The sequence below is a fragment of the Bos indicus genome, chromosome 10 (genome assembly GCF_029378745.1).
Source record: "Bos indicus isolate NIAB-ARS_2022 breed Sahiwal x Tharparkar chromosome 10, NIAB-ARS_B.indTharparkar_mat_pri_1.0, whole genome shotgun sequence".
Taxonomy (NCBI): Eukaryota; Metazoa; Chordata; class Mammalia; order Artiodactyla; family Bovidae; genus Bos; species Bos indicus.
Window position 1 is genome coordinate 58,642,016 of NC_091769.1, and position 22,922 is coordinate 58,664,937.

General features: G+C 36.0%; 1 protein-coding gene across 4 annotated transcripts in view; it reads left to right on the top strand.

Annotated features, from left to right (window-relative positions):
* The window catches only part of DMXL2 (Dmx like 2), a 166,686-nt gene that overhangs the window by 73,493 nt on the left and 70,271 nt on the right, over positions 1–22,922 (top strand). For all 4 annotated transcript variants that reach the window (XM_070797549.1, XM_070797547.1, XM_070797550.1 and 1 more), the window contains exons 7-13: positions 9,442–9,620; positions 11,329–11,512; positions 14,233–14,407; positions 18,669–18,908; positions 19,636–19,907; positions 20,747–21,443; positions 21,780–21,901. In XM_070797549.1, the coding sequence (XP_070653650.1) occupies positions 9,442–9,620; positions 11,329–11,512; positions 14,233–14,407; positions 18,669–18,908; positions 19,636–19,907; positions 20,747–21,443; positions 21,780–21,901 (1,869 nt within the window). The remainder of the gene's footprint in view (positions 1–9,441; positions 9,621–11,328; positions 11,513–14,232; positions 14,408–18,668; positions 18,909–19,635; positions 19,908–20,746; positions 21,444–21,779; positions 21,902–22,922) is intronic.

The following is a 22,922-nucleotide window of genomic DNA, read 5'->3' on the forward strand; positions in this document are numbered from 1 at the left end:
AATTAACCTCCAATTAAAATAAATGAATTTTAAAAAATTTGAAAAAAGAAAGATAAATGTAGATATTTCCTCCCAGATTATGACTTGCTTTTTAATTTTTTTTAAATGGTGTCTTTTGATGTATGTTGTTCAGTTACTCAGTTGTGTCCAAGTCTTTGTGATCGCATGGACTGCAGCTTGCCAGACTTCCCTGTCCTTCACCATCTCCTGGAGTTTGCTCAAACTCATGTCCATTGAGTTGGTTGTGCCATCCAACAAGTTTGTTTTCTGTCATCCCCTTCTCCTCCTGCCTTTGATCTGTCTCTGCATCAGGGTCTTTTCCAGTGAGTCAGCTCTTCTCATTATGTGGCCAAAGTATTGGAGCTTCAGCTTCAGCATGAGTCCTTCCAGTGAATATTCAGGGTAGATTTCCTTTGGGATTGACTGGTTTGATCTCCTTGCTGTCCAAGGGACTCTCAAGAATCTTCTCCAGCACCACAGTTCGAAGGCATCAATTCTTTGGCACTCAGCCGTTTTTTAATTGTCCTGCTCTCATATTTGTGCATGACTACTGGAAAAACCATAAGTTTGACTGTACAGATCTTTGCAGGCAAAATAATATCTTTGCTTTTTAATACACTATCTAGGTTTGTCTTGCTTTTCTTCTAAGGAGCAAGCATCTTTTAATTTCATGCTGCAGTCACCATCCACAGTGATTTTGGAATCCAAGAAAATAAAGCCTGTCACTGTTTCCATTTTTTCTCCATCTATTTGCCATGAAGTGGTGGGACCATATACCATGATCTTTTGATGTGTTGGATTTTGAAGAAATCCAATAATTTTTTAAATATTGGTTTGTGCTTTTTATGGCCTAGATTAAAAAAATTCTTTGTCATTAAAAAAAAAATTTTTGTCTATCCTGAAATCACAAAGATATTTTACTATGTTTTCTCTTAGAAGTTTTACAGTTTAAAAAAATATGTATATATACGTATATTTTATTGAAGTATAGTTGACTTAACACTGTTCCAAGTGCACAGCAAAGTGATTCAGTTATACAAATACATGTATATTATTTTTCAAATTATTTTCTATCATAGGTTATTATAAGATATTTACTATAGTTCCCTATGTTATATAGTAAACCTTTGTTGCTTGTTGCATACCTAATTTTTTATTAGAAATATAGCATTCTATTCATACTAAGTCAAGTGGAATCAAAATGTCATAATTTTTTTTTAGGCAAAAATTGATAAGTTTTCTAATATATATTGTACATATTTATATATATATATGTATACAAAAGTTTTACTACAGTTGATAAAGCCTTGAAAAAGAACAGCAAAAAAAAGAGATGGAGGAATTGGGGAACATAAACTAAATGAAATGGGAGCAATGAATATGAAATAGAAAAAGTAATATACTAGATAAAAATAAATGATCATCATATAGTCCACTTGTTTTTAAACATGACTGTTCATTAGAAACATCTGGAGCTCTGGAGAAAAAAAGCAATGTCTGAGTATTTGTATTTTTCAAAAAATTTCAAAATAATTCTCATATGAATCTGGATTTTTAAAAGTGATTACAGCCTTTCTTATTAGATCCTAGTTTTGGTTATATAGAGTTCTTATTTTCCTGTTGACCAAATGAGTCAGTGATATTAAGTGTGGAGTAGTTACATCATCACAATAGTAAAAGGTGTTTATCAGTTCGCACAGTCAATAGCCAGACAAAAATAAAATAATTACAATTGCAATTCATAATGGGAACACGATTAACTTAACAATATAAAATAATTACATACAATTTTGGGGGGGTGTCAAGTAGAGTGTTGTGGTAAGTGAAAGTGCATATATGCACGTGTTTTCGTCTCCCAGCCAGTCTATGTCTTTTGGTTGGTGCATTTAATCCATTTACATTTAAGGGAATTAAAAACTCAGCAGTGGCCACAGGACTGGAAAAGGTCAGTTTTCATTCCAATCCCAAAGAAAGGCAATACCAAAGAATGCTCAAACTACCGCACAATTGCACTCACCTCACATGCTAGTAAAGTAATGCTCAAAATTCACCAAGCCAGGCTTCAGCAATATGTGAACCGTGAATTTCCAGATGTTCAAGGTGGTTTTAGAAAAGGCAGAGGAACCAGAGATCAAATTGCCAACATCCGCTGGATCATGGAAAAAACAAGAGAGTTCCAGAAAAACATCTATTTCTACTTTATTGACTATGCCAAAGCCTTTGACTGTGTGGATCACAATCAACTGTGGAAAATTCTGAAAGAGATGAGAATACCAGACCACCTGACCTGCCTCTTGAGAAACCTATATGGTTTCTGTCTTCCCTCTGATGGGTGAGGCTGAGGCTTGTGTAAGCATCTTGATGGGTGGGAGTGGCATGGGAAAAACTGGATCTTGCTCTGGTGGGCAGGGCCTTGCTCAGTAAAGCTTTAATCCAATTATCTGCTGATGGGTGGAGTTGCACTCCTCCCTGTAGTTGTTTGGCCTGGGCTTCCCTGGTGGCTCAGAGGTTAAAGCCTGCAAGGCGGGAGACACGGGTTCAATCCCTGGGTCGGGAAGATCCCCTGGAGAAGGAAATGGTAACCCACTCCAGTATTCTTGCCTGGAGAATCCCATGGATGGAGGAGCCTGGTAGGTTACAGTCTATGGGGTTGCAAAGGTTACAGTCCACGGGGTCGCAAAGAGTCGCAAAGGACACGACTGAGCGACTTCACTTTCACTTTCAACCAAGCTCTGGGTCTGTGGGCTCTATGGTTGGGTTAACGGTGAACTTCAAAAGGGTTTGTGCCAAGGGAAACCTTCCAGTGCCCCTGTCCTTGTGGTGAGCCGCTGCTGACCCATGCCTCCACAGGAGACCCTCCAACACTAGCACATAGTTTTGGTTCAGTCTCCTGTGGGGGTCACTGCTTCTCTCCCCTGGGTCTTGGTGTGTGCAAAATTTTGCTTATGCCCTTCCAGGCTGGAGTCTCTTGTTTCCCCAGTTCTTTATAAGTCCTGTAATCAAATCCTACTGGCCCTCAACACCAGATTCCCTGGGGATTCCAGTCCCTTTGTCAGATCCCTAGGCTGGGAAGCCTGATGTTGCGTTCAGAGCCTTCACAACAGTGTGAGAACTTTGGTATTATTGTTATCCAGTCTAAATTGCAACCCACTCCAGTATTCTTGCCTGGAAAATCCCATGGATGGAGGAACCTGGTAGGCTACAGTGCATGGGGTTGCAAAGAGTCAGACACGACTGAGCGACATTTACTTTACTTTTACTTTAGTCTGTGTGTCACACACTTGTCAGATATGGGATTTGACTTTATCATCATTGTGCTCCTCCGACCATCTGCTGTGGCTTCTTTGTCTTTGGACATCGGGTATCTTTTTTTTGGTGGGTTCCAGTGTCCTCTTGTCGATCATTGTTCAACAGCTAGTTACTGTTTTGGTGCTCTCGCAAGAGGAGATGAGTGTATATCCTTCTCCACCATCTTGAACCAGAAACCCTTAGAGTTTTGATTTTTACATTTTGGGATTTTTTTTTTTTTGCATTTGATTTGAAGTCAGTTTTTTCCCAAAGGGATATCAAGATAATCCCAGTTACATTTTGAAAAGGGAATCCATTCTCCATTGAATTTCCTAAACAGCTTTGTTGAAAATCAATTTTCCATACATATGTGGATCTGTTCTTGGCTTCTTTATTTTGTTCCATATATAAGTTAACATACACATTTATGTGTGTGTGTGTGTGTATATATATGCTTTTATGCTAATGATATGTGTCTTGATTATAGTGACTTTATAGTTAGCTTTGAAATCGAGTAGTATGACTCCTCTTTTTTTTCCCCTTTGGGAATTATATTTATTAAATAAAGTACTTCTATGAACATATATACTCCTCAGCTATTCTTTTTTTTTTTTTAACTTTTTACTTTGTATTGGAGTATAGTCGATTATGAACTCCTTATTGCCAAATTCAGACTTAAATTGAAGAAAGTGGGGAAAACCACTAGACCATTCAGGTATGACCTAAATCAAATCCCTTATGACTATACAGTGGAAGTGAGAAATAGATATTAGGGACTAGATCTGATAGACAGAGTGCCTGATGAACTATGGACTGAGTGAGGTTCATGACACTGTACAGGAGACAGGGATCAAGACCATCCCCAAGAAAAAGAAATGCAAAAAAGCAAAATGGCTATCTGAGGAGGCCTTAAAAATAGCTGTGAAAAGAAGAGAAGTGAAAAGCAAAGGAGAAAAGGAAAGATATACCCATTTGAATGCAGAGTTCCAAAGAATAGCAAGGAGAGATAAGAAAGGCTTCCTCAGTGATCAGTGCAAAGAAATAGAGGAAAACAGTAGAATGGGAAAGGCTAGATATCTCTTCAAGAAAATTAGAGATACCAAGGGAACATTTCATGCAAAAATGGGCTCAATAAAGGATGGAAATGGTATGGACCTAACAGAAGCAGAAGATATTAAGAATGAGGTGGCAAGAATATACAGAACTGTACAGAAAAGATCTTCAAGACCCAGATAATCATGATGGTGTGATCACTGATACTCACCTAGAGCCAGACATCCTAGAATGTGAAGTCAAGTGGGCCTTAGGAAGCATCACTATGAACAAAGCTAGTGCAGGTGATGGAATTCCAGTTGAGCTATTTCAAATCCTGAAAGATGATGCTGTGAAAGTGCTGCACTCAATATGCCAGCAAATTTGGAAAACTCAGCAGTGGCCACAGGACTGGAAAAGGTCAGTTTTCATTCCAATCCCAAAGAAAGGCAATGCCAAAGAATGCTCAAATTACTGCACAATTGCATGCACTCATCTCACATGTTAGTAAAGTAATGGTCAAAATTCTCTTAAGCCAGGCTTCAGCAATATGTGAACTGTGAACTTCCAGATGTTCAAGCTGGTTTTAGAAAAGGCAGAGGAACCAGAGATCAAATTGCCAACATCCGCTGGATCATGGAAAAAGCAAGAGAGTTCCAGAAAAAACATCGATTTCTGCTTTATTGATTGTGCCAAAGCCTTTGACTGTGTGGATCACAATCAACTGTGGAAAATTCTGAAAGAGATGGGAATACCACACCACCTGATCTGCCTCTTGAGAAACCTGTATGCAGGTCAGGAAGCAACAGTTAGAACTGGACATGGAACAACAGACTGGTTCCAAATAGGAAAAGGAGTACATCAAGGCTATATATTGTCACCCTGTTTATTTAACTTATATGCAGAGTACATCATGAGAAATGCTGGGCTGGAAGAAACATAAGCTGGAATCTAGATTGCCGGGAGAAATATCAATAACCTCAGATATGCAGATGACACTACCCTTATGGCAGAAAGTGAAGAAGAACTAAAGAATCTCTTGATGAAAGTGAAAGAAGAGAGTGAAAAAGTTGGCTTAAAGCTCAACATTCAGAAAACTAAGATAATGGCATCTGGTCCCATCACTTCATGGCCACTAGATGGGGAAACAGTGAAAACAGTGGCTGACTTTATTTTTCTGGGCTCCAAAATCACTGCAGATGGTGAGTGCAGCCATGAAATCAAAAGACGCTTACTCCTTGGAAGGAAAGTTATGACCAACCTAGACAGCATATTAAAAAGCAGAGACATTACTTTGCCAACAAAGGTCCATCTAGTGAAGGCTATGGTTTTTCCTGTGGTCATGTGTGGATGTGAGAGTTGGACTATAAAGAAAGGTGAGCACCGAAGAATTGATGCTTTTGAACTGTGGTGTTGAAGAAGACTCTTGAGAGTCCCTTGGACTGCAAGGAGATCCAGCCAGTCCATCCTAAAGGAAATCAGTCTTGGGTGTTCATTGGCAGGACTGATGTTGAAGTTGAAACTCCAATATTTTGGCCACCTGATGCGAAGAGCTGACTTATTTGAAAAGACCCTGATGCTGGGAAAGATTGAGGGTAGGAGGAGAAGGGGACAACAGAGGATGAGATGTTTAGATGGCATCACTCACTCAATGGACATGGGTTTGTGCAGACTCCAGCAGTTAGTGATGGATAGGGAGGCTGGCGTGCTGTGGTTCATGGGGTCTCAAAGAGTCGGACACGACTGAGCGACTGAACTGAACTGATAGTTGACTAAGAATGTTGTGATAGTTTCAGGTGAAAGTGAAGGGAACTAGCAATACATAATACGTGTATCCATTCCCCCCAAAATGGCCCTCCCTTCCAGGCAGTCATACAACACTGAGTAGAGTTCTGGGTGCTATACAGTAGGGCCTTGTTGGTTATCCATTTTAAATATAGCAGTGTGTACATGACCATCCCAAACTCCCTAACTGTCTCTTCCCTTTCAGCAACCATATGTTCTGTTTTGAAGTCTGTTACTCCTCTGACTTTTTTCTTTTCAGATATTTTTGGTGGTGTCAGTCCTTTGATTTCCTTACAGATTTTGTCAGTTTCTACCAAAAAAAAAAACAAAACCCTGCTGTGATTTTGATGGTGTTTACATTGTATCTCTACAGGTCAACTTGAGAAGAATTGTACATTAGTAGTAGTTGGTCTTCTTATCTACAAATGGGGTGTACTTCTCTTTTTATTTAGGTTTTCTTTCTCTGAGCAGCATGTCATCATTTTCAGTGTAAACAATTTATCTTTCTAATGTAAAACGTATTTACAAAAATTGCATTTGTAATTATTGGTAACATACAGAAATAGAGTTGATTTTTTAATTTTGAGCCTTAATCTCATGACCTTGCTTATCAGTTCTAGCAGCCTTTTTGGGTAGTTTTCTTAGGATTTTGTGAATAAAGACAGTTTTACTTCTTCCTTTCTAATCTGTATGCCTTTTATTTTTTTCCCTTACCTAATATATCGCAAGTACTAGGACATCTAGTACCATTTGTTGAATAGAAACAATGAGAAAAGATGTTTTTGTATTGCTCCCAGTTTTATAGGAAAAGCATTGTCTTTTACCACTATATATAAGTTGAAGGTTTATCATAGAGTCACTCAACTTGATCATGTGATGTATATTCCCTTTTATTTTTCTTATTTCTGTGTGTTGAGAGTGTTATTTTTCCTCCATGAATTAGTGTTTACTCTTGTTAAGTGCTTTTTCTGCGTATAGTGAGATAATTATGTAGGTTTTCTTTTTCATTCTGTTATCAATAATGTGATGAAATGCAGTTACTGATTTTTCCAATGTTAAACCCATTTGTCTTTGCTGGGATAAACTCCACTTGGTCAAAACTTGTTTTTTAACATACTACTGGATTAAGTTTAAAGGTGTTTGCATCTTTGTTTATGAAACATATTCATGTATAGTTTTTTTATGTCTTTGGTTTTGGTGTCTGGCTAATAATAATGCCCTTATACAATGAGATCATTTTTTCCTTAATTTTCTGAAACAGTTTGTGAAGGATTGGTGCTATTTCTTCCTTAAATGTTTGGTAAAATTCATCAGTAAAGCCATCTAGGCTAGTATTTTAGTTACAGTTTTAGGGTTTTGTTTTGTCCTTTGGTGAGAAAATTTCAAATTGTGAATTCATCATCTTTAATAGATGTAGAGCTATTCAGGTTTTCTGTTTCCTCCTTTGTCAGTTGTTTTGAAATTATCTTTTAAGGGATTTAACATTCATCGTTGCATTGATTGGGATAAAATTGTTCATGATATTCCCCAGTTCCTTTGTTGTTTATGGGATCTGTAATAATGTCGTATCTTTCATTCTTGATAACAGTAATTTGTATTTTCTCTCTAAATATTTTTGATCACTCTAGATCATAAATTTTATTGATCTTTTCAAAATAGCTTTTGGATGAATTGATTTATTGGGTTTTTTTCGTATTTTATTTCATTGGTTTTTATTCTTCCTCTTATCTCTTTAATGTGAGTTCTCTTTGCTCTTCTTTTACTTGATGCTTCAGGTTGAAGCTTAAACCATTGATTTGTGACCTTTCTTCTTTCTTGATGTATAGCATCTAAAGCTGTACATTTCTTTCTAAACACTCATGTAGCTACAACCCCCCAAGTTTGATGTTTTGTTTTTATTTTCCTTCAGTTCAACATATATAAAATTTTCTCTTGTAATTTAGAAGTGTTTTTGATTAGTTTATAAATACTTGAGGATTTTCTCTAATACTGATTTCTAGTTTAATTATTTGTGGTTTTAGAGTTTTAGATAGTAATATGTAAAAGTGTTGAGGCCGCTTCACTAGGGGGAAGCTAGTGGGAATGGGAGAAGGGGCTAGATTGCCTTGGTTGTGGAGGCTCTCTGACTTTCCTTTTGACTCCTTAGGGGCTCTCAGGTACATTAAGGGTTTTTATGGTACATAATCTGAAACTACTGACATAGACTGTGCAGTAAATTTGGGAAGGTGAAAACGATGCTAGGTGAAGAAGGTACTTGGAGGAAAGCAACTAGTGCATGGTTAAGCGCTTTGTCTCAGAGTAAGTACTTAAAGAGATCTGTTGTGTAAATCAGATATCTGAATAAATGAGCCCTCAGTAGAAACATACATTATGTAGTATAGATTGAGAATGAATACTAAGATAGAGAAGAGGCAGAAGTGTTTGTCCAGTTCAGATGAAAATATTTGCACCTATACACACTTTCCAGAAACACATAATTTCATTGTTTCTTAGAGATTGAGATTTTTTTCCATAAATGTTATTTTATTATTTTCCTTCATAAACTTTTCACCATTGAGGATGAAGCACTATAAAAGAGATAGTTCCTGTTAAATAAGATAAAATTGTTTAGGCCTTGTAACAAAATTCTTAGAGCTAAGTAAAATGATTGTCAGTGCCTATTGGTATACCTTTAAATATCTTAAGTGGGCATAAAGGTGGTTCCCAAAAACTGCCTAAATGTCTTCTCATCATAAGAACACACTATGGCCCATGAGCCAAGAATGGATTTTACATTTTTAAAGGGTTATAAGAAAAAAACAAACAAACAAACACAAAACCAAGAAAAATCTGTGTCAGAGGCTGTGTGGTCCACAAAACTTACTTGGCCCTTTACAGGAAAAGTTTGCTGCATCCTGACTTAGAATAAGAAGCAATTTTTAAAAAAAGGTTTGACTCATCCTTTCAGAATTCCAGAAAGGAGAAAAGGATAATAGTGCCAGATAACATGGTTTCTTTCTTATCCAAGCTATCATCTGGTTTCAGAGTCTTTTGAGTCTTGTCTTTACAGGGAGGACCCTGGTGTATTGAAGTGGGGAGTTTGGCTTCAATCTCTATTTGAAAACCACCTTTGTGTAGAGAATATTGATAATGAACACATGGTCCATTTATCCTTCATGAATGGTATCATTTAGAGTAATAAGCATTTTATTAATAGATTTAGTTCTATACTATATATATAAACTTTATATGTATTTTTTATATATAGGTTAATTTGTAAAGCTTCTGTTCAAACCACTTAAATTTTGAATTGTGTGTGTACAAATTAATTTTCTGTTGGCCTATATATTTTTACAGGATGATTGTCTTCTGAAAGTGTGGTATCCTATGACTGGTTGGAAGTCTTCAATTATACCTCAGGATCATCATGAAGTGAAAAGGAGACAGGCGTCTACTCAGTTTTCCTTTGTGTATTTGGCACATCCACGAGCTGTAACAGGTTTTTCATGGCGTAAAACTAGCAAGTATATGCCCAGGTTAGACGAGTGTGTCATATAACTTCATTTTGTATACTTATATGTTTATAAAAATAATGAAAACAAAAGTTCTTTTGATATGGTGACAGTTAAGAGCATAGGTTCTGGGTGTCAACTGCCTGAATTCAGATTCTGCTGTTGTTACCAGGTTTGTGAGCTTTTGACTAAATTTCTTAAGCACTCTTTGCCCTCGTAGATAAGGGGAGCAGTAGTACCTACCTCAGAGCGTTGTGTGAGACTGAACTACGTGAGTGCGTGTGAATGCTTACACAGGCCTTTGCACACTGTGTGTGCCCAGGCAGCGTTAGCTAGTATTGTCAGTATTAGCAGCAGCAATAGATTCTAAGAAGCAAACGTTTGCAGGTAACGGAAAAGCACACATTAAGGAAGAATAAAACATGGTAATAAACTGTTAGTAATCCACATGCTGGTAAAGTATAACCGCATACAGTGAATAAAGTGTCCCAACTTTTTCTTAAGGCTAGCAACAGAAACTTATCAAATTATTCTCATTGTTACAGCATCTTTTAAAAGCATTTGAAAGATTAAGCAAGCTATAAAATAGCCTAAACAAATGATTTTTGTATTATATGTAAGTTCTAAAAATGCTTGCTTAGAAATCTGTATTCCTTCTTGAGGAAGGGTTATTTCATCTGCTAAGTATATCTGAGCACCATTTGCCCTTGATGGGAAATCTAGCACACTCAGTGTGGGGCTCAGTAAATGATAACATGGGAAATGTATACAGCTTTGGAATCTAAATAAAAGGCTATTCTAACTTAATCTGCTTAAGTTATCTGCACCTATGGAAAACATTTGCAGAACACTTTACCTTTGACTGAGTCAGATTCTGTGTAAGCATTTTTTTAACAGGAAAAGTTTTTGTGCTTTTTTTTTTTTCATGATGAGAGGTTAAGTCACTTCAGCTGCTTGATACTGTGACATTTTTGCTTAACTTAATGGAAATTGATTTATAGTTTGAAATTATAGTCTTCTTACAGTTTTATTAATACATTTGTTTCTCTATTTGTAACTGTTTAGATTATAAGAAGGATAAGGCGACTACTGTGATCAACCACATAGTTTAATTATAATTAATGATCTTTTGTTATGGTCATTCTATAATTTGTAGTGACAGAAATGTAGGTTTCCTTTTGCTATTTTGTTTGTTTTGTTTAGGAGATACTAATCCTCCAGAGCCTTGTTTTCAAGCAGCACATGTATATAATCTGGCATTAATTTATTTGTTTCCTTTGTCACCCCCACTTCCTAGTTTTTATGGTGTTCAGCAGTACTGTGTGTGATTTCAAGCTCTTTGATTGATACTTTTTCTCCACACAGTGTAACTTCTAAAACAGTTGGACACATACTATACTGTCATTTAGTTTAGCTATTCAGAGTTTAAGTTTAATGTATTAAGGTGAGTGTCGAGCACAGTTAGGTTGTTCTTATTTCATGGTAACAGATTGCATCCTGAGTCCAGCCTGCCACCTTGCAGGTCTGAGCAGGTAATAAATGAGTGTTGGTGAGAGTGTGAAGTAGTCAGTAGAAATCCATTATCATTATTGGAAAAATAACTGCAGATAGATATACTGTTAGTTTTGTACTAATATCATCTTTAAGCATGAGGAACTAAGTATGAATAGCCTTTAATTTTTGATGGCATTGGTATTCATAGTAACTTCTGTTTATTTCTCTTTATCATTAGAGGTTCTGTATGTAATGTGTTATTAACTTCCTGCCATGATGGTGTCTGCCGGCTCTGGGCAGAAACCTTACTTCCAGAAGACTGTCTTTTGGGTGAGCAGATTTGTGAAACTACCACTTCCAGCGTTTCTAGCAACCTTACTCATGCTGGAAAACACAAAGACAGAATACAGCATGCTCTTGAGGTACTATGTTATATAAAACAGTAAATGAATCTTGAAGATAATGTGTCATGTAAAAGTCCTTGGAATTGGTTGTAATTAAAAATATATTTTGTGGGGAATTCCCTCGTGGTCCAGTAGTTAGGACTAGGTGCTTTCTCTACCAGAGCCCAGGTTCAGTCCCTGGTCAGGGAAATAAGATCTTGCAACTTGCATGGCATAGCCAAAAGATAAAAAAATAAAATACCACAATAACCTTTAAAATATAAACAGAAATATTTTGCTTTTGTTTCTTGAGGATTGAATTTTACTAACTAAAAGTGACTTAAAAAATAAAGTTAAAAATGACTGTGAATAAGAATAAAAGTGTTAAGATATTAAGTGAACTTACATAATTGCATAATTTTCATGGTTTACTATTTTGAAAGTGAAATAATTATTCTAATTTTTAAATACACTATAAAAGTACTTTCTAAGAAATTAAATTTTTATAATATAGTGTGAACTATTGTGCCCATTATGATTAGGGAATAAAATGAGATAAACATATTACTTATGCTTATTCTAAAATTAGGAGAACAAAAAAAAATGTGGAGTTTGTAATCCAACTCTTCCAGTATGTGTGTTTGTGCATTTTTTTCTTTATTTATAAGATTGAGATTGTAGTAATGTTTTATAACTTGCTTTTTATACTAATGTGTTATAAACATCTCTCTACAATACTAATTATACTTTTACATTGCATATTTACATGAACACTTTAATGGTTGCATAGCCAAAATGGTTTTTGGATTTTCAGCAGGCAGAAGTATTTTGGGGGTTTGATAGGTTTAAGGATGTGGTCCTTTAAATTTTTATATAAAGTAGTCCTGCTCTGATACTGTGATTAGGCACTATTTATACATTTTTTTCAACATTTAAATCATAAATTAAATTAAAAGAAGTCAGAACAGAGTTATAGTATGTTTTGATATTGATTGCAATTTAGTAGGGAAAAGTATTTTACTTACTAGATGTTTACAATAATTTATATATACTTGTGTAACATTTTATCTTTAAATTATATATACGCATTTGGAGGCTTAAGGACTTTTAGATATTTTTGTATCCTGCATGTTACCTAATATATTGCTTTTCAAGTATTAGTTAAACTTAATTACTGCCACATACAGTAAAAGCAAAAATGTAATATGTAAACAGTGATTTGACAGTTTTACACTTTTAATAAAATGTTCAATAGTAGTATTAAAATTGTTTTTAATAGAAAAAGCCTGATTACTTGACTTACAAGCTATTTTGCTTTCCAACACCCTTTCCTACAAAACTCCTAACTGTGAGGTATATATAATTCTATATATACTTAAATTATACCTTTTGTTTCTAGGAGAAAATAACTGGCCTTGCCAATCTAATTTAAAATAATGATAAATGTCAATGAGTGAAAATAATTTGATAGGTATAATCAAAGAAATAAACAGGGAGACCAGAGACAGAGGACACACCATAGAACTGATACTGTTTTTCACACGAAAAGTGACAAGAGCTGTGGAATTGAAAGGAAGGTGCAGATATTTTACCTTAATACAGAAATAACTGAGAGGATGCTACATTTTGTTTAACAATGTGAGGAATAAATGAAAAGAATGGTATATTATTAAATATTATTAGGCATGGTTTTGGGGTTGGTTGTGTGACACAACAAGAAAGTGCCATGAGGTGGAGTTATGATGTGGAGAAAAGATGGTGCCAAGAGTTGACATGGCCCCATGGGCAATGGCACCCCACTCCAGTACTCTTGCCTGGAAAACCCCATGGATCGGGGAGCCTGGTGGGCTGCAGTCCATGGGGTCACTAAGAGTCGAACACGACTAAGCGGCTTCACTTTGACTTTTCACTTTCATGCATTGGAGAAGGAAATGGCAACCCACTTCAGTGTTCTTGCCTGGCGAATCCCAGGGACGGGGGAGCCTGATGGGCTGCTGTCTATGGGGTCGCACAGAGTCGGACATGACTGAAGCGACTCAGCAGCAGCAGCAGCATATCAGAATAGTTCAGATGATGGGGTATGTCAGTACAGAATTTTTATCATAGATACCTATCACAATTTAAGCAAATTCCACGGGTCATCACTTTCATGAGGTCTTTTCTGCTAAGTTAAGGTTTCCCGTTGTTATTCTGTATTTTTGTACCCTCTTTTTGTCTTTATAATAGAGGTTATATATGATTATTTAGCTGGCTATGTAGTCCTTGGGTCTGCCCTGGTGGCTCAGAAGGTAAAGAATCTGACTGCAATGCAGGAGACCTGGGTTTGATCCCTGGGTCAGGAAGATCACCTGGAGAAGGAAATCACAACCCACTCTGATACTCTTGCCTAGAGAACAGTGAGAATTTTCAGGAGGAATATTCTTTCTGGTAGGAAGATTTGGAATTTTTTTTAAACACTCATATGACTAGTAAATTTCATCTCAGTACTGGGATATTCCCAAAAAACTAGACTTTGGATTCCTAATCTTTATAGCAGTTTCTGTAGATAATAAGTGTTTTTGAGCAACTGCTACCTTCAACTATAAAATATGCAAGGCCAATGGAGAATATATTCAGAGTTGTTCTATTGTAGTTTAATTTTCCTATAAGATAGGTTTTATAGAAAGGAAAATTGTAAGATCCTTAATTATCAAAAGTACTTTGATCAGCATTAGTTAGACTTCCCAGACTTAGATTTAGTAATTATTTTTCTGTTTTAGACAATACACCATTTGAAAAATTTAAGAAAAGGACAAAGGAGATCTTCTGTTCTTGTAACTCACACTGAATTAAAGCCTGACCAGACGACAACACATGAAGTTCAAAGACATATTTCCCACCACGCAAATGCACTGTGTCATTTTCACATTGCAGCAAGCATCAACCCCGCCACAGGTAAAGGATAGTAAAGTTTTACTTACTATCTGCTGAAATTAGATAAATTGAAAAGTAGGACTACTTTTATAATCTGTTTTTAATTTTGTATTAATACTCCATGTTTCCTTTTAAAATACTTCTTAATTAGAATAGAAATATAAGATGCCATTTCTTAAATTGAGACTGTAATTCTCAGGGAATAATTTCGGATAAGTATTTTTGAACACCTTAGTTTGTCTAGAATATAGCAAAGTTTCTAAGTAAATTAGAGGTTTAGTTGAACCTGGGGATGAACAGAAGTGGCGGCTTGGTTAATTAGTGTGATATTCCTTCCTTCCTTCTATATTTTCACCATTATTCTCTCTTCTCAACTCTTCTTTATAACTTTATTTTTGTATAGTTTCCTTTATATTTCAGCATATCTTGTTTTATACGCTCATACACTTTCTTGTCCTGCATTCGAGATAGTTTTTCTTCTAAGCTTTATATTTTATTTTTGCTTTTTTCTTCCCCTGTAGTTGAGAAGTATTTTCAGGCAGGTTCACTGTTGGCAAGAGCATATTTAAAACTTCTGTTTAAGTCATTGTTTTCTTTCTGCATGAAAAACATGTGATAAGGCCTAGGAGTTTCATATTATATTGCTTGAAGAACTATATTTGTACAAAGTTATAGGAGGGATTTATCTGGGCTTCCCAGATGGTACAGTGAGTAAAGAATCCACCTGCCAGTACAGGAGATGCAGGAGATGCGGGTTCAATCCCTGGGTTGGGAAGATTCCCTGGAGGAGAAAACGGCAAGCCACTCCAGTATTCTTGCCTGGAAAATTCCATGGACAGAGGAGCCTGGCAGGCTACAGCCATGGACTCACAAAGAGTCAGACATGACTGAGCATGCACACATGTGGTTATGGGGCTTCCCTGGTGGTTCATTGTTAAAGAGTCCACCTGCCAATGCTGGTGGAGAAGGCAATGGCACCCCACTCCAGTACTCTTGTCTGGAAAATCCCATGGACGGAGGAGCCTGGTGGGCTGCAGTCCATGAGGTTACTGAGTCGGACACGACTGAGTGACTTCAATTTCACTTTTCACTTTCACGCATTGGAGAAGGAAATGGCAACCCACTCCAGTGTTCTTGCCTGGAGAATCCCAGGGATGGGGGAGCCTGGTGGGCTTCCCTCTCTGGGGTTGCACAGAGTCGGACACGACTGAAGCGACTTAGCAGCAGCAGCAGCCAATGTAGGAGATGCTGGTTCAATCCCTGGATTGGGAAGACCCCTGGAGAAGAAAATGGCAACCCATTCCAGTATTCTTGCCTGGGAAATCTATGATCAGGGGAGCATGGTAGGCTACAGTCCATGGGGTTGCAAAAGAGTCAGACATGATTTAGCAATTAAACATAGTTATGTTTTATTGAAATGGCAGTCTGTTGCTTCAGGGTAAAGATAGAGGATTTTATTTTTAAATATTTATTTATAAAAGATGATACTCAGCAGATGGAGTTGTGAAAAAGTGACCTTTAGATGCTTACCCCCATTGTATTAAATAATAGTGGTTATAGGTGTGTGTTGTTCAGTATGGTGGCCATGAACCACATGTAGCTGTTTGAGCAATTGCAATTCGGATAGTCCAAACTGAGATATGCTCTAAAATACACACTGGATTCTTAAGACTTTAGAAAACAATGAAATAATGTAAGATCTCTTATTAATAATTTTATTTAATATTGATTACATGTTGAAATGATAATATTTTACATATATTGGGTCAGATAAAATATATTATTAAAATTAAGTTTACCTGTTTCTATAATGTGGCTGCTGTTGCTGCTAAGTCGCTTCAGTCGTGTCTGACTCTGTGCGACCCCATAGATGGCAGCCCATCGGGCTCCCCTGTCCCTGGGATTCTCCAGGCAAGGACACTGGAGTGGGTTGCCATTTCCTTCTCCAATGCATGAAAGTGAAAAGTGAAGGTGAAGTCGCTCGGTCATGTCTGACTCTTAGCGACCCCATGGACTGAGGCCTACCAGGCTCCTCCATCCATAGGATTTTCCCGGCAAGAGTACTGGAGTGGGGTGCCATTGCCGTCTTCGTATAATGTGGCTACTAAAATAAAAATTATGTATTGGCCTTGTATTTGTGGTTTGCATTATACTTCTATTGAGTAATAGAAGTTTGCTGTGCTACTTGATTAAATGTTTTTTTTTAAATAGATTATCTTTTCTGACCTAACATCTTAATTGTATTCTAAGATTTATAACACCACTTGTTTTCATAATGGTGGTGGTTTTAGATTTTTATAGATTTTCAACCTTTGTAAAAGAACCTTATCTTGAGTTATTGACTATGATGAAAACTTCAAACAAAAAACAATCAGTGATAGTATGCAGATACTGTGTTAGAAAGTTTTGACTTTTACCTGTATGTACTATTCTAATCAAATGAAATAGGGTCACAGGATCATTCCTTGTGGATAGGCATTCTGTTACATCATTTGAGTCTAAGTACTAGATGTGTTCTTGTGGCCATTAGGCCTTGTCTTCTAGCATTTTTTTTAACTTTCACCATTTAGCCAGTTTTAACCATCTTCACCCTAACTTATCTACACATTATTTTAAAAATTCCTTTGTACAAATAGTTAACATTGTGTTTATAGGTACTGTTTGTAAAAAAATATATTTAGGTTGACCTAATTGTTAAATACAAATAATTTTATATTGCAGGACTTGTCCGCCTTTTTTTTTTTTTTTTAAGGAAAACCTCTCAACCTTAGAGTAAAGTTGAAAGCATAATATAGTGAATACCCATGTGCTCTTTACCCAAATTCAGTCATTAACCTTTCACCAGGTTTGCTTTTATTCTCTGTGTGTGTGTGTGTGTGTGTGTGTACCTTTTCTCCCTTCTCCATTATCTTTGGCCGAGCCATTTGAAAGTAGTCACTGATATTTTCCTTCATCCCCTAAATATTTTAGAGCATTACCTAAATATTTCAAAATGTGTCTTCTGATAAAAAGACTATATTCTAATGTTATAGTTCCTATTAACATCTAGATTCTTTTTTTAAATGCATTTGTTATTTCTCTTTAAATCACACTAATTTAGAATAATCACTCTTCAAAAAAATGTCTCAAGACAGTTATCTCTCAGTTATCTTTTAGGATGTCTTACAGTCAGAATATTTGTCCATGATAAGATTTGGGTTGAGATTTGGATTTTTACCTAGTACATAGGTATGTAGGGAATGTACTGTTTTACAGGATTGTTAATTTACATTTCTTATTTTATTTGATTTGTTTAATTTCTGTTAGAAAACCAGGCTTGTAACCCAGGAAGTAGAATAAAAGAACACTTTGGAGCTTTATTTAACATTGATATTTATAAATAAAACACTTCTAGAATATATTACTTATTTCATCTTTAGATTCTCACTTCTTTTGCAGAGGACAGTCTTTTTTCTTTCTATTGAGTGGGTTCTTTATAATTTGATTCGGGATTAAGGAGATGGTTGTTGTTGTTTTTGAATTATACTATTTTGCATGAACTGATCTATAGCATGCATTTCAGTTACCCCACATGGACAAAATCTGCTATACTTAGAAGTTTGTTTGCCTTCCTGCGTTCTTTCTTAGCATTATTTGCCTCAACTTTTAAGGAAAGTTTAAAACAGTCAACAAAGTCAGAAGAATAGTACAGTGAACACTGATTTCACCCACTTTGATTCAACAGTTGCTAACATTTTCCCAATTGCTTTATTCTCTTTGTGTATACACACATATGTATATGTATATGTGGGGGTGTGTGAATGAAATTTTTTTTTTAATGTTTTCAAAATAACACATCATAGCACATCACCCTTACATAATTTAGCAAGTGTCTAAGAATAAGGAAATTCTCTCACATAATCACAATATCATTATTGTACCTAAGAAAATTAGAAATAATTCCATGGTCTCTAATCATCATAGTTAAATTTCAGTCATCTCAAAAATGTCTTTCAGAGTTTCTTTTCTGTTGTATCTTTCTGTTCCCTTGTCCTCAAACCAGGATTCGATAAAAGTTTGTGCATTTGGTGTGTTTGGCTTTTAAATGATTAATTCCATGTAAGTCTATGCCATTAATTCATTTACCATTAAATTTAATTAAAATTTCAAATCCTGCTAGAGTTATATTTACTTTTTGTTTAGCACATATTTTGTGTAATGGAATTAGTCTTTCTAAGCACATGTAGTATTTTAAAAGATGTTAAGAATTGATACAGAAATTTTATCTTTTTTGATTCCACAGATATTCCAAATGTCTTTGTTGGCACTGTATTTAACATTGATGATGGAAATGGGGGCTTTGTAGTTCATTGGTTAAACAACAAAGAATTTCATTTTACATCATCTACTGAAATATTTATGCAGCAATTAAGAAAACTTTCTGAAAGGCAGGTAGATCATGAAAGTGATGACGGCAATAAAGAAGATGAGGAACGTTCACAGGAGGAAAGAGAGAGGGGTTTACATATGAAACTAGATCATGGTGAGTATCCTGTATTCAGGTTTTTCTTTTTTTCAGGCTGACAGCTTTTTATGAAGCCACTTTTGGTTTGTAATCTTTCCTTATTCCTCTCCTTCTTTTTCACTTTTCCATTCATTCCACAGGTCTTTTCTGACCATCTAATATGGACCATCTACCATCTAACTTTGGTCTCTTATAATGTATTGCTTTGAATAATGTATTACTTTGCAAGCATTGTTTTTTGGCGGGGGCGGGGGTGGCGGGGGACAGGTTTTGCTAATAATAGAAATGATAAAGATAATGTGATAGTGTGAATGAAATTTTGATTTATCTAAAACTAAGAAATGTAGTAAATTTCAGTTCAGACCAGAAAATAATTTCCTTCCTTGTTCTTTTTCCCCTGGCCATAAATTGGGAAAGGGATTCATGATCGCTAAAGATAGTATGCTGTTTATTGATTGTCTAGTATGTAAATAGGCTTCCTTGGTGGCTCAGAGGGTAAAGCCTCTGCCTGCAATGTGGGAGACCTGGGTTCAATCCCTGGGTTGGGAATATCCTCTGGAGAAGGAAATGGCAACCCACTCCAGTACTCTTGCCTGGAAAATTCCATGAAAGGAGGAGCCTGGTAGTGTATAGTCAATGGGTTTGCAAAGAGTTGGACATGACTGAGCGATTAAACTGACTGAGTATGTAAGTGAATTTTTATAGTATTATTACTATGTACTGATGAATTTATTTTCTGACTTAGAATTATCCCTAGATAGAGAATCTGAAGCAGGTACAGGATCATCAGAACATGAAGATGCGGAAAGAGAGGGAAGTCCCAGAACCTATGCACGGCCTATTATATCAATGCCACTGCCTACGGTCCTGCTTGATCGGAAGATCGAAATGCTGCTAGCTGAATGGAATAAGAATCCTGACATGCTTTTTACCATACACCCAGTAGACGGTACCTTCCTAGTGTGGCATGTAAAGTATTTGGATGAATATAATCCTGGAATATTTAGACAAGTCAAGGTATATTTTACTGATGAAGCAGTTTTTACATTTCTTAAAAAAGTGAAACAGATGCCATTCAGATTTAGCAGTTTTTCGGAAATATTTAACCATTTTATTTTTGATAAGCAACTGAGAAGAGAATAACTTGCTCCCAAAGGGGATCAATAATAGCCAATTTTACAAACGTAATTAATTCAAGTAAAATAAATTTAACTATGAAATGCTATAGTGAACGTCTGAAAATGTGTATATTAGGTTTTTTTCCCTAGGAATTAACAGTATTTTGAATAAACTTAAGAAATTACCCTAGGAGGCTTCCCAGGTAGCCAATGCAGGAGACATAAGAAATGTGGGTTCAATCACTGGGTGGGCAGATCCCCTGGAGGAAGGGATGGCAACCCACTCCAGTATTCTTGACTGGAGAATCCCATGGACAGAGGAGCCTGGAGGGCTGCTGTCCATAGGGTGCAGAGTCAGACACGACTGAAATGATTTAACACTCAAGAAATTATCCTAAAAATGTGACTCAGGATGAGTCCCCCCACTACTCCAGTTTTATTCATTAAATCTAGCTATCTTTATCTGTTACCTTTCTGAACAATATTTGTTTAGATTTGTAGTTGTAGTCATTTAGATGTACAGGCAAGACACCTGCAACTATTTCTTCACTCTTCTCATAGGCTATGAATAGAGATGGTATTATATAAATAGAGGACAAGGATTAGAACATAATGAAGTTGAAAGTGATTTTTTTGCTAGGAAGCTGAGGTTTGACATTTTGAAAATTAAAGTATTTTTAGAAGACTTTGAGAGGAGGCAAACTACTTACACTGAGTCATAATAATTGTGTTTTTCAGGTTTCTTTTTCTTCTCGGATTCCTGTTGCATTTCCATCTGGTGATGCAAGCTCTCTTAGTAAAAATATCATGATGTATGCCTGTATAAATGCTGTGAAAGATTCTCACCACACTCCCTTACACCAAGACATGCTGGCTGAATGCAGTCCTCATGGATCACTGACGCACTCTGGATCACACAGTACAAATATGAACATTTTAGCCCCCACAGTAATGATGGTCTCTAAACACATAGATGGCTCTCTCAATCAGTGGGCAGTCACGTTTGCTGATAAGTCTGCCTTTACCACTGTTCTAACTGTATCTCACAAATTTAGATATTGTGGTCATCGATTTCACCTCAATGATCTGGCATGTCACTCCGTTTTACCGTTATTATTGACATCATCTCATCATAATGCTCTGTTGACTCCTGAATCAGATTTTCAGTGGGCCTCAGACAGTAAATTAAGTAGATTGATAGATCCTGTAAGACACATAAAGGGTTCCTTGAAACAACCTCTCAGAAATGCAGCAACGCGTACATTTCATGACCCGAATGCCATCTACAGTGAACTTATTCTGTGGCGTGTGGACCCAATAGGACCCTTGTCATACACTGGAGGAGTGTCAGAGTTGGCACGAATTAACTCTTTACATACTTCAGCCTTCTCTAATGTTGCTTGGCTTCCAACTCTTATTCCCAGTTACTGTCTTGGTAAGTGTTCATTTTAATAGTAAAATTAATAAATCTTTAAAACTGTTATTTATATACAAAGTAATTTATATTTATTATTATTGGGGGCTTTTAATAAGTATTCAAATGTAGGTATCTGACTTTAGAGTTTCTAAAAGTTTGTTTTTAATTTTTTCACTCTCATAACCTATTTTCTATTGAATTTTTTGTTGATAATTTTATATTTATTAATTGTATCCATTTCATTGTGATTCTGGACCACGGTTATACCTAAAAAGAGAAGTATGGAATTTTTTTTCTTATACTTCAGTCATTAATAAAAATATATATTATAATGCAGAGTGTTTACTTTCTCAGGCACGTATTGCAATTCTGCTAGTGCTTGCTTTGTTGCTTCTGATGGCAAAAATCTGAGACTCTACCAAGCTGTAGTAGATGCAAGGAAATTATTGGATGAACTGTCAGATCCAGAATCTTCAGTAAGTATTTCCTAATCTTTATTAATATATCTAAGCTAAGAAGCCATTCTCTTTTGTCTAGGACTTTCATTTGTTAGTAGGTGTTCAGGGAGTAACCATTTGTTCTGGGCTCTCTGTAACTAGTTTGTTTTTCCTTAATTTGTGTTTCAAGGTAAATGAGGCAAAATTACCATCTAATGATGCCTTCACTGCTGTGGCCCAGATTCAATCCCTGATCGAGGAACTAGAATCCCTGTAGTCCAGAAAAAAAATTACAGTTTATACAGCACACATCAATTTTACATTTAAAGAAATAAATATGAATTTTTTTCCTAAAATAAATTTTTTTCTTGACATTTTTCACTCTCTCATTTGGTTCCGTTAATTTTTCTTTGTTCAAGAAAGGTTTTAAGAGAGCTTCACCAAGCTTTATGTTTAGGTTGGGAAAATTTGAACTTTTCTTAGCTTGAGTCATTATTTTTAAAAGTCCTGTGGTTAGAATATGTTATCAGTGGGTGGCAGTATCTCATTCCACTCGTTCTGTATTTCAGCTGGAAGTCATGTATGTTAGTTAATACTCAGATTTGAATGGTGAATTTTCCATTTAGCTATGAAAACATGGCTTTTTATAAAATAACTGTTCTAATAAAAATGCTCCAAATATTGAAAATCAGTGACTGTTTTTGAATGCCTGTCATGTGTTCCTAGATGTATAGGGACTATAGTATCTGCCTTTAAGGAGATTTAAATTTAGTTTAGGAGATAAATTATTAAAATTTTAAATAACAGTTTAAGACAGAAGAAGTGTCTGAAGGTGATATATAATGAATTGGCAAACACTATTTCATAATTTGGAGAAGGCGATGGCACCCCACTCCAGTACTCTTTCCTGGAAAATCCCATGGATGGAAGAGCCTGGTAGGCTGCAGTCCACGGGGTCGCAAAGAGTCGGACACGACTGAGCGACTTCACTTTGACTTTTCACTTTCATGCATTGGAGAAGGAAATGGCAACCCACTCCAGTGTTCTTGCCTGGAGAATC